This window comes from Nicotiana tomentosiformis, chromosome 3, assembly GCF_000390325.3.
Source record: "Nicotiana tomentosiformis chromosome 3, ASM39032v3, whole genome shotgun sequence".
Lineage (NCBI taxonomy): Eukaryota > Viridiplantae > Streptophyta > Magnoliopsida > Solanales > Solanaceae > Nicotiana > Nicotiana tomentosiformis.
The window spans coordinates 82,950,674-82,962,554 of NC_090814.1; the positions used below are offsets into that span (position 1 = coordinate 82,950,674).

An 11,881-nucleotide genomic window follows, 5' to 3' on the forward strand; every position below is an offset into this window, starting at 1 on the left:
CGAGATATCAATAAAATGAGACTTATCTAAAGTTTCAATACAGAATTGCGAAACAAGGGCTAAAGTTAGCAAAAGAAATGGAATATGAATATTTAGAAGTGTAAAACAAATACTTACTATCATGCATATCAAATAAGAGGGCATATATGTTGATTTATTGCAAATACTTGCCGGAAGCCAAACAAGGCGAACATTATACACTTTTGGTGAAAGATGAAATAGACTTTTTAACAAATAGACAACACATACACGAAGAAAATTTGTTAGCATACTAGCAAATTTAAGTAATACAACTTATGATTTTTTTTTTTAATATGCTATTTATTTGGATGATTGTTACCTATTGTATTGTATCGTATTGTTACTTTAAATACAATATTTGGTTTGATTGTTACTGAAATTTTATTGTAGCTTATCGTTCAACCCGTCGTTACGTAACAACGAAAAGTGCCACTTTATGGAACGACAAATTTGGTGTGGTGGCTTCGTTACTTTACTTTTTTCTCTTAACTTGCCCTTCCTTATTACTAAATAATCATATTTTATCCTTTACCCTACTCTTTTATATAATAATTCTACTATATATCCTATTTTTTCTTAGTTATATTGCAAGTTTATTCTTCATATTGTTGGTGCGTGACATCATGAAGCAATGACAAACGATATAATCTATTTAAACGTTATATTCATCAAGCATTATAATATAATATAGTACAACATAATACAATACATTATGAAACTATAATTAACAAATATCTAAACAAGCTGTAGTGTTGTTCACGGATTACTACATTTATCTTTTAGTCCATCCATAATCATTACATCTTGCTCTGCACAAAAATTAATTTGAAACATTAATATAACCAAAAGTTTAAAATTAATATTGTAAGTAGTCCGTAGTTTATAAAAATCTGTAATGAGTTTAAAGAAAAAGAAAAAAGAAGAATTTTCATAAACCACTATAGTTTAGAGCCTAGTAACTATAGTTTGCTTAACTATCATTCGTAACTACTATTTAAATATTACCAACTTATATCACTTGTATTCAAGCGCGCAACGAATATAGCCCGTGTCAAATATATTCGTTCATGCAACGAATACAACGTGTACCAACTGTATTCGTTCGTGCAATTGTATTCATTCGTGCAACGAATACAATATGTAGCAACTCTAACTAAGGCAAAATATAAGGGTGTATACATATACAACTTGTGTCGACTGTATTTATTTATGCAACGAATACAACTAAGATGAAATACATAAATACAGAAAAATAAAATGTTCTTGTTGAGAATCGAACTCAAGACCTCTGCTAACTAAGTGTGCGCTCTAATCAACTGAGCTATGAGAGAATATTTCGTTAATTTGTTAAAACTTGATTGACGAGCAAAATCACTGAAGTTTATTTGAGTTCATAGTGACTTTTCAGAGAGAGAGAAACGGAAGTCTCTAGGTCTTTTCTATTTTGCTCAAAAGTCCGAAAATGAAACTGTTGCCCTACAAGATATTTTGTTTCTCCTATCTATAAGTGGGTTTGTCCACCAATTACTCTACATACTAAAATAAATACAATGTGGGCTTCTGGGCCCAATAGCAAAAGAAAGAAATTAGCCCAATTTGTTAAGTGATATCATTTGCTTGTATCTCAACACCCCCCCGGCAAGTTGGAGGGTGAGATAACCCCCAACTTGCGAAGATGCAGATGATGAATAGGTCCCCCCAACGGTTTAGTTAACATATCAGCAAACTGATTGGCACTGGAAGTGTGAAGCAGCTAAAGCAGACCTTCATTCAACTTTGTGCGAACAAAATAGCAATCCAACTCAATATGCTTGGTGCTCTCATGGAATACAGGGTTCTTATCAATGTGGATGGTTGCCTGGTTATCACAAAACAGAGTAACAGGAGAAGAAAAGACAACACCAAAATCTGAAAGAAACCTGCAAACCCAAGTGATTTCAGCAATGGCCTTACTCATAGACCTGTATTCGGCCTCTGCAGATGACAAAGAGACTACAGATTATTTCTTGGACTTCCAGCCGACAAGACATCCCCCTAATAGAATGCAAAACCCATTAATGGACTTTCTACTGTCCGGGCAAGAACCCCAAGCGCTATCATAATATACACTGAGAGAAAGATTAGGAGAATTATTATAGAAAACCCCAAAATCAAGAGTACCCTTGAGATACCTGAGCAAACGTAAAGCAGCTTGCATGTGAGGAAGGCAAGGCTTCTGCATAAACTGACTTAAATGTTGCACTGCAAAGCAAATATCAGGTCTTGTATGGGTTAAAAAATTTAGTTTACCTACTAAATACCTATAAGTCTCAGAATTCAGCAGAGGATCACCATGATCAGCCTGCAGCTTGCCATGCATCTCAAGAGGAGATATAACTGAAGAACAATCATAGGAGTGGAACTCTTTGAGGAGATCATGCATAAATATTTTCTGATGCAGCAACACCCCACCCTCAGAATACAACACTTCAATACCTAGAAAATAGTTAAGATGGCCTAAATCCTTAATCTTAAATTGATCATGGAGGAAGCTTTTCACAGCATCAATCTCACACAGATCTGTCCCAGCGATGATGATATCATTAATATATGACACTAAGAGTACTAAGGCATCACCAGAACCCTTAGTAAAAAGTGAATAATCATTGAAAGAATGCACATAACCTCTAGAGGACAAAGATTGAGACAACTTGGCATACCATTACCTTGAATCTTGTCTCAAACCATACAAAGATTTATTCAGTTTACAGACCAAAGAAGGGGAAGTAGAAGTAGAAGATGTAGTAGATACTGAAAGACCAAGTGGGAGCTTCAAAAAAACTTCTTCATCTAAGTCCCCATGCAAGAAAGCATTATTAACATCTAGTTGGAAAAGTGGCCAATTTCTTTTAACAGCTACAACAATTAAAGTTTTAACAGTAGGCATTTTAACTACAGGTGAAAAGGTTTCATGGAAATCTATGCCTTCAACTTGTGTATCACCCCTAACCACAAGCCTAGCTTTATATCTTTCTATACTCCCATCAGCTTTGTACTTAATTTTGTATACCTATTTGCAGCCAATTGGTTTCTTGCCTTTGAGTAACTCAACTATGTCCCAAGTACCATTAGTCTCCAATGCCTCAAACTTTTTTTTCATAGCATTCTGCCACTCAGGGATAACTGCTGCCTGAGAATAAGTAGTAGGCTCAAATTCATGATGCTTACCAGAAGTAGACACAACAGTTGAATTAGCAGACCTGGAGCTAGGATTAGGGAGAGTGCAGACATAATTCTGCAGATAAGAAGGGGGATTGTGAGTCCTAGATGATCTCCATAACGGAGGAAAATCAGATTCAGAGAGAGAAAAAAGGAGATTAGAGGAAGTATGAGAGTTGGGACTAGAAGAAACAGGGAGATTAAAGCTGTTGTTCAGAGGTATTACAGAATCAGAAGGAGCATGATTAGAGGGATGAAGAGAATCAGGGGATGTTGCTGATGGGATAGGGTAAAATAAATCATGGGAGAGTGAAAAATGCTGCTTAACAGTGTGATCAAAGCAGGCAGAAAATGGCAAATTTGACATGGTAGGGGAAGAAGATCCATATTTAACAAAATAAAAGACATGTTCATGAAATATAGCATCTCTGGAGATAAGACAAACTTTATTTTGTAAACCATACAACTTATAGCCTTTCTTCCCAAAGGGATTACCAATGAACACACATGGAATGGCCCTAGGCTGCAGTTTGTCCCTATGAGGTTTTGGAACAGTTGAGTAACATAAGCAGCCAAAAGCTCTAAGATTTGAGTATGTAGGGAGTTTGTTATATAAGATCTCATAGGGACTCTTGTCCTTTAACACACTAGAAGAAAACCTATTTATCAAGTAGGTGGCTGTGAGTATGCAGTCTCCCCAAAATCTAAGAGGAAGACCAGATTGGAAAAGAAAAGCTCTAGCAGTTTCTAAAAGATGTCTGTGTTTCCTTTCCACAAGTCCATTTTGTTGTGGAGTGTGAGGACATGTTGTCTGATGCAATATCCTTTTCTCAGAGAAAATTTTTGATCCAAGAGTGTTGGATCCCAACTCTAAGACATTATCACTTCTTACATGTTGAACTTTTAATGGGAATTGAGTTTCAGTCATGGCAATAAAGGCTTTTAAGAGGTCAAAAACATTGCTTTTGGCTCCCATTAGGTGGGTCCAAGTGGCTCTTGAAAAATCATCAATAATGGTCATAAAATATTTGGAGCCAGTATAGGTAGGAGAGTGATATGGACCCAGGTGTCAATGCGGATCAACTGAAAAGGCCTTGTGGATTGTATACTACTATCATGAAATGATAATCTTGTTTGTCTGGCTAGTGGACATATTGGGCAAGAAAAAGACTCTTTGGAAGATAATTGTGAACCAAGCATAGAGATATGTTTCATTCTAGAGAAAGGAATATACCCAAGCCTATAATGCCAAACCACATCCATTTTATTGATATCATTCAGAATTGCATCAGTATTTACATGTGTTTCATTAACATCAACAACATTGGCATTCTTCACATTTGCTTGTATCTCAGGGAAAACACAGACAGGGGAAATAACAGGGGAAGTAACACTAGAAGAGTAACTGGATGTAGTACTGGGAGAAACAACAGGAGAAAGTAGGAGCTTGTAGAGGTTGTGGTCCAGTTTACCAAGAACCAGAGGCATCTACAGAACAATCCCATTGTATTATTCTAACAGCTTATGAACTGAAATAAGATTGTATTGAAAAGAAGGAACATAAAGAACATGATGAATTGTGAAATTTGGAAACAAAGTCAAAGATCTTACTAAATGATCTTTGACTTTGTAACCATTTGGTAGAGAAACTTGACAAGGTATATGTAATGTTTTCAGATTAAAAAGTAAATCCTTATGAGAAGTCATGTGGTCAGAAGCTCCAGAGTCTATTATCCAAACAAAACTATCTACTTGTGAAAGCATGCATGACTTGAGCAGAATACTTTCTGATAACAGCTTACCAGCAAAGTTAGCAGAATCCATCAAAGTGGGAGTAGATGAGGAATCAACAGATACATGAGACTGTTGTAGTAACATCATCAGCTGGGAGAATTGATCTTGTGTTAAACCAGGAACCATTGAAGCATTACTAGATTGAGATGACTTGATAGAATCAGGAACCACACTAGAATCCACATTAGTAGGAGGGCAAGGAGAGTTCACTTCAACATTAGCTGCAGTTTTCCTACTGCCAAGCCCTTTTGTGAACTTAAAATTTGAAGGATACCCATGTAGCTTGTAGCACTTGTCAATGGTGTGACATGGTTTCTTACAATATTTGCATGTTAGGGCTCTTTGAGTATCAAAATTGACTTTGGAAGGAAAACCTTGCTTAGACACCCCAGCATTGAAAGAGGCAGATGTAGAGAGAAACTGAGGAGAGGTAGAAACCTGCCTCTGCTTCTCATCTGACAACAATATATTGTAGACAATGCTTACAGATGGAAAAGGCTTAATCATGAATATATTGCTTCTAGTTTGCACATATATATCATTGAGACCCATCAAAAATTGTTACACCTTTTGAACATCATCATCTTTCTGATAATCAGATTTGAAACCACAATTGCTACAGGACCTGACTCTACTGATTGACAAGGCATCAATTTCATCCCACAATTGCTTGATTTTGTTGAAATATGAAGCAATATCAAGTGATCCTTGTGAGATGTGAGCAAGTTCTTTCTTAAGCTCAAATACCCTTGCAGCATCTGCTTGACCATATCTTTCCTCCAACTTACTCCAAATATCTTTGGCAAGTTTAGAGTACTCAACACTACGAGCAATGTCTTTGGACAGGGAGTTGGTTAACCAAGAGACGACCAAATCATTACACCTCTACCACTGTCTCGCCAAAGGAGAACTGTCAGGAGGCTTAACTGAAGATCCATTAATGAAATCCAGTTTATTTCTAATAGACAAGGCCACAAGGATGGTTCGTCTCCAACTCCCATACCCAGTACCATAAAGAGGAACAGAAACAAAGGAAGACCCTAAAATATCAGACGGGTGCACATAAAAAGGATGACATGGATGCGTATAATCATCCTCATGAAAAACAGAACGAGAAGTAGTAAAACGAGCAGTTGGTAACGCAGATGTGGAATCATCATTCAGCATTTTGCACACAATTAATCAGGAAAAGATACGCATACAAACAAACAATGAGGAGAAATAACTAGGGTTACCAAATTTCCTTCGCGACCGGAAGGAACAACGGCCTTGTAAAACAAATCAGTGGCAAGGACGAGCAAACCCTAGCTGAATGAGCAGTTTTAGAAATCACCAAACCCTAGGTTGAGAAGTACACCTTAGATAATATCAAAATAAGTTCAATCAATCAACAGCCGTCGTCAACACCGGAAAAACTCAAAACAGTGATGAAAAAACTCGTCGAAAAAAAAAATCAGAATCTCGAAGAAGCAGCGGAACCTCAAAACTCCGATGAAAATGTGTGAGGGTAACATCGGACGAGAGGTAATTACCCAATCTATCCAGATCTGAGCTCTGATACCATGTTAAAACTTGATTGACGAGCAAAATCACTGAAGTTTATTTGAGTTCATAGTGACTTTTCAGAGAGAGAGAGAGAGAGAGAGACAGAAGTCTCTAGGTCTTTTCTATTTTGCTCAAAAGTTCAAAAATGAAACTGTTGCCCTACCAGATATTTTGTTCCTCCTATCTATAAGTGGGTCCGTCCACCAATTACTCTACAGACTAAAATAAATACAATGTGGGCTTCTGGGCCCAATAGCAAAAGAAAGAAATTAGCCCAATTTGTTAAGTGATATCATTTTCTTGTATCTCAACAAAATTTGCTATAAAATTCAAATATAGATACGAATGATAAATTTACTAATTTAAATATTTGATTTGTCGCGTAATTTTTCCCAAAGAAAAATAAAGAACGAAACCGAAGTTGAAATGGACCCAGTGAAGGCCTGTTAGACGGATCCGATCTAAGCAGGCCCGTGTTTAGTCCAGAAGCATCTACAGGGGGAAAATCTGAAAATACAAATATTCCCCCGGTGAACAGCCACCCCCTGTCTCCCGTCGGCGACATCTAAGAGCCGAAAGCCGCGTAAAAGACATCGTCATTTGCGTAGCGAAACACAGAAAGAGAGAGAAAATGGTAACTTCATCGGTTGTGAACACATACCCACTGTCCAGTTATACATTTGGTACTAAGGAGCCCAAAATGGAGAAGGATACCTCCGTCGCCGATCGCCTTGCTCGTATGAAAGTCAAGTAATAGTTTCTTCTATTTTTATTTAATTTTTGTATTTGAAATTCTGCTAGCCTAGATTCTTCCAGATAACTAGATCAAAATTTCTTAAACCCTAGGTAAAACCTTGACGCTACATTGTTTTTTTTTGGAATTTAAGAACCTGTTGTTTACAATGTGATTTGCAGCTATTTTAAGGAGGGCATGAGGACTAGTGTCGAAGGAATTCTGTTGGTATGCTTTTGCCCTAGATTCTTAATTATGTTTGTTTTGTCACATCTAGTTATTAGGAACTCCTTAGCTGTCGCTAAACTGCACAAAGTGAGCACCGTCTTGTGCTTGATTCAAATGTTAGCTCAGTCTGTTGATATTGAGATTTTTAGTCCTTGGTTAGCCTAATAGTTGTTTCTTTGACATCGCATATGCTTGTCCAGTTGTTATCACTTATAGAAAAAGGGAGCGGTCAACATTTTAACTCTCTTGCATAGCTTTTGTATGCATTTGTTTGCATAATGCTTTTGAGATGTATATCCAAGCAAATATCCTTGCTTGTAAACGATGATCCTTCCATTATGTGCCTAAGATTTGCATTGACTTAGCCAAAAGAATGACCAAACTTTCTAAATTTTGGTCTCAATTCAGACATCGATTTCTTAATCTATTTAAAGTAAAATTTAGGCAATTCATACATTAAAGAAGTATAAGTTGCAGTTTTTTTATACTTTTGCTATGCATCTTCTTGATTTTATTTAATGAAATTATCTTACTTCATAAAAAAAAGTTATAACTTTTATATTTAAAAATATTTAAACAACATATGAAAGAGTTATAATCAAAGAAAAAGCTGCTTGAATTCCCAAATAGTAATAGTACCATATAAATTGGAATGCAGAGAGTATATGGAAGTGTTTTTTTGCAGGAGAGAGATTAAGTAAATGGTGAAGCAATATGACCTTCGTTAATGGGTTTATTTCAACTGGAAAAAAAAGAGATCCTTCTAGTAACTGGTTTTAATGTGAGCTAATTAGCGGAAGTAGAATCACTTGGCTCATTAGGAGCTCGTCCTCGTTCAAAGGATTGGGTTATGGTCACTAGATATTGACCTTTGTTTCGTTAGCTATCTTAGTGAAAATAGCCATCAACAGAGGGTACTTCATGCATTCGGTGGGCCTCCATTTTCTGGTCCTATTTAGCCGAAACCACGGCGAGCGAAGGTGTTAAAATGGGTATGAGATATACCTCATGGAAGGAAGTTGTCCTGAAAGACCTTTAATCTCTCGCAGTCCATGCAGACTTAGCGAAAAATATGATACAAGGGAAGAAAAAGATCTCTATAGACGATACCAATTAGTTGAGAATATGTTTTAGTCACGGTAATACATTTGCTTTAGGTTTTATGTTTTTTAGGAGAGCATGATCCGAGATTTTTATGCAAGTGGAAAATATAGGGAACTTCTAGAACTTTTTACTTTTATTTTTATCTTGTATAATGTTGTCTGAGATGAATTTAAATGCAAAAACATGGTTAGTGAGGATTGATATAGTCGATCCCAACTTGTTGGGAACTAAGGTATAGTTGTTGGATAGCTTGCTTTTGGAATCTAGATCAGTTGTGGCCATTTGAATAAATGAAAAAGTGTTATTAAGAGAAAAGGTTCATAAAATACTACATAGTGTTCCTTATTTGGAAAAAAAGAATGCTACGTAGTGTTCCCATTCCCGGGTTTAAAAGTATAAAAAGTTGGGTACTAGACTTTTAATTTTTGGTTGATTTAGACATGCACCTAGAACGTCTAAAACTTTCAAATGATCTGTTCCACAGTAATTTTTGCTTATAGAAATATGATTGTTGGGTCTCAAGCTTTCTGAATGGGAGGACAAAACAATAGGCTTCATGCAACCCAAGTTTCAACTTTATTTTGGGCTATCTATAGTTGTGAAAGTAGAAGACATATATACTCGCCCAGTTAAGATCATTAGGGTTGTTTCTTCTTTCACTTGTTTCACAAGACAATTCATAGTATTGATACAATCATTTTTTTAATACTCCATAAAGAATCTTTGGACATCGATGCAGTCTAAATCTTAATTCAAGAGACAAGTTTACACAATATATATTAACTGGTTAAATTTTGGCACATAACTCTAGCTGATTAGTTAGAAGTTTGCTTTGTGATTTGGAGTTTTATTCTGTCAAGCAGAATTAGGATGATGTGCTGTACGTGTCATTGGAATTCACAGGTACAAGAACATAATCATCCTCATATTCTTCTTCTGCAAATTGGGAACACATTCTGCAAACTTCCAGGTGGACGCCTGAAACCAGGAGAGAACGGTATGTTTTTGTTTTTGTTTATGCTCCACTTGTTCTTGCTTGCATTTCTGGCGTCATGAATTTTTTGCTAAGCTTTGACAGGGGATACTAGCATTTCTTTTCTCATTTTGCAGAAATCGAGGGTTTGAAAAGGAAACTCTCCAGCAAACTTGCAGCTAATTCTCCTGGTCTTCAGCCAAATTGGCAGGTACATTGTTGAGTGTTTCAATTTTTGTAGTTTCTTTTCCTTTGGTGTGGAAGAAGGAGAAAAAGGGGTTGGGATTAAGGTATTTAACATGTCACATCGCATGACAATTTACTCTACTATAGAACTTAAGACGGTGATAGATATGGAATAAGTATGGCTTCGGGCATCTTTTGATGGTATAAATGTGAAAGCTTGTTGAACTGTTAATTTTGAAGTTTACACCAGAAAGCTGGTCTATTATAGTTTCTGCCTACATTAGCAGCTGTGCAAGTGATATAACAAAATATTTTGTTGGTCTCTTTGGTGGTTTACCTGTTTTGTCTGAAAAGATTGACCTCTCTGTAAGTGGCTAAGTTTTTCGTATTGAGAGAATTATGCTTTATACGACTTAACAAATCTAAGGAGAGACGATGTTGGATTGTCGTGGCTCTGGTTATATGTTTTCTTTTTCTTTTTGGAGAATCGTTTGTGTACTGCCGTTTATAATTGGTGATCTTGAGAGTTCTAGTTTATTTTCAAACAACATTTTATTACCTGAAGCAAACGAGCTTCTATTTGACTAAACTCATGACAAACTTTCATAGCTTCCTATAAGGTTCCATCTATCTAACCAATGGTCGTCATTCAAGTGTTTTATCTATTTCTCCTCTCTTAAAAATATTAGTTAATGTTTTTGTGGTGATCTCACTTTTGTCAATGCAGATTGGCGAGTGTGTGGCCATCTGGTGGAGGCCAAACTTTGAGACTATAATGTATCCATATTGCCCTCCACACATAACAAAACCCAAGGTACAGTAGTATTAGAGTTTTCCTAAGAAGCATGATCTCTTCTCTTGCTTTATTTTCTTCCATTTTTTTTGGGGGGGGGATTGATTTAGAGGAGAAAGCAGATATCCACTTTTTGGAATACAAGGAATTCGAGACCTAATTATATTCGAATATGCAACCAAGCATGATAGAAGGGAAAATCCCTGTGTATGGGGTGTTGAAGCAGGGCCTTGGTTCCTCTTTTGGTGAATGACCTTTTTTTTTTTTGGACTTTTTGTGGGCCGTGCAGGAGTGTAAGAAGCTCTTTGTTGTTCATCTATCTGAAAGAGAGTACTTTGCAGTCCCAAAAAATCTGAAGCTTCTTGCTGTGCCATTGTTTGAACTTTACGACAATGTTCAGGTATAACCATTAATCTTCTCCGTTGCATTATAATATGTTTTCCCCAAGTATAATGCCTATATATCCTGTAACACTCAGTGTTGTGCTGACTGGCGGTCTCAAGTGCCTGTACAGCACCATTTATGTAAACCATCTTAGTAAATGGTTGTCATTCTATTGATACTCTCTCAACTCATTGCAGAGATATGGTCCCGTGATATCCACAATTCCCCAACAGCTTTCCAGATTCCAGTTCAACATGATCCACCCGTAGATTAGTTTTATGGACATTCAGGAGCTCCTTCTGGCATACAATTGCACAAGACATAAGATTTTTAGTTGAGGTCCCATATTTTGAGAATGATAACCCTATTTTCTGACATGAATCTCTCATTTCCAGTAGGCATATGGACTGATTTTTGTGGATGTTTATTTGTTTTCGATTGGCTTATTTCTGATGGACATCCTAGGTGAATTGTTGAAAGCTTGTTTGCTTGCCTGTTGTAATGTACGATATTAACTCATTGCTGTGTATTTTTGGTTTTTGAATGTTCCCATGTAAGATGGAATAGCACTGCTATGTTTCATTTGTTCACTGAGGCTCTTGGACATAGCTGTACTTAGTGATCTCCTAGGATAGCGCCTTTTGAGTTTGTATTTTGGGCATCAAGCTTGTGCCACTTTCATTTCATCATACTCAAGCATGAGATCCAGGTCCTTCACATCATTCCAGTGAAGAACTCTTTTGTATTGGCATCAATAGAAAGAAGGTTTGCAAACATAAATTTGTCTTCCCATCAAGTTCCAATGGAACTCGACTTGTAATTTTTTTTTCTTCATGTAAGGGCTTTATCATTCTGTCAACTATCCCCCAAATGATTGAAATGCTTGCACAGATTTGTCGAGGCTTGTAATTTAATTAGTCGA

The 11,881-nt window shown here is 36.5% G+C and overlaps 2 protein-coding genes across 2 annotated transcripts; one reads left to right on the forward strand and one right to left on the reverse strand.

Moving 5' to 3' along the window:
• Nucleotides 1–5,574: 5,574 nt before the first annotated feature.
• LOC138908092 (uncharacterized) lies at nucleotides 5,575–6,180 on the reverse strand. Its single transcript, XM_070198732.1, has 2 exons — nucleotides 5,903–6,180; nucleotides 5,575–5,836 (listed from the first exon to the last, which is right to left on the reverse strand). The coding sequence occupies exons 1-2, from the start codon at nucleotides 6,178–6,180 to the stop codon at nucleotides 5,575–5,577; spliced, it is 540 nt and encodes a 179-aa protein (XP_070054833.1).
• Nucleotides 6,181–6,992: 812 nt separating this feature from the next.
• Nucleotides 6,993–11,549, forward strand: LOC104117663 (pre-mRNA cleavage factor Im 25 kDa subunit 2-like). Its single transcript, XM_009628736.4, has 7 exons — nucleotides 6,993–7,308; nucleotides 7,474–7,519; nucleotides 9,527–9,620; nucleotides 9,734–9,807; nucleotides 10,510–10,596; nucleotides 10,865–10,975; nucleotides 11,157–11,549. Exons 1-7 carry the CDS (start codon nucleotides 7,190–7,192, stop codon nucleotides 11,226–11,228), a joined length of 603 nt encoding a protein of 200 aa, XP_009627031.1. The 5' UTR covers nucleotides 6,993–7,189; the 3' UTR covers nucleotides 11,229–11,549.
• The last annotated feature ends 332 nt before the right edge of the window (nucleotides 11,550–11,881 follow it).

Bases quoted from the DNA above. Each gene is read 5' to 3' on its own strand.
- LOC138908092 (XM_070198732.1), bottom strand. From the start codon at position 6,180: ATGCTGAATGATGATTCCACATCTGCGTTACCAACTGCTCGTTTTACT. The intron at 5,837-5,902 runs GTAGAGGTGTAA...CATTGCTCGTAG, and splicing joins TCTCCTTTGGCGAGACAGTG to TGTTGAGTACTCTAAACTTG.
- LOC104117663 (XM_009628736.4), top strand. From the start codon at position 7,190: ATGGTAACTTCATCGGTTGTGAACACATACCCACTGTCCAGTTATACA. The intron at 7,520-9,526 runs GTATGCTTTTGC...TGGAATTCACAG, and splicing joins GTGTCGAAGGAATTCTGTTG to GTACAAGAACATAATCATCC. The intron at 9,621-9,733 runs GTATGTTTTTGT...CTCATTTTGCAG, and splicing joins CCTGAAACCAGGAGAGAACG to AAATCGAGGGTTTGAAAAGG.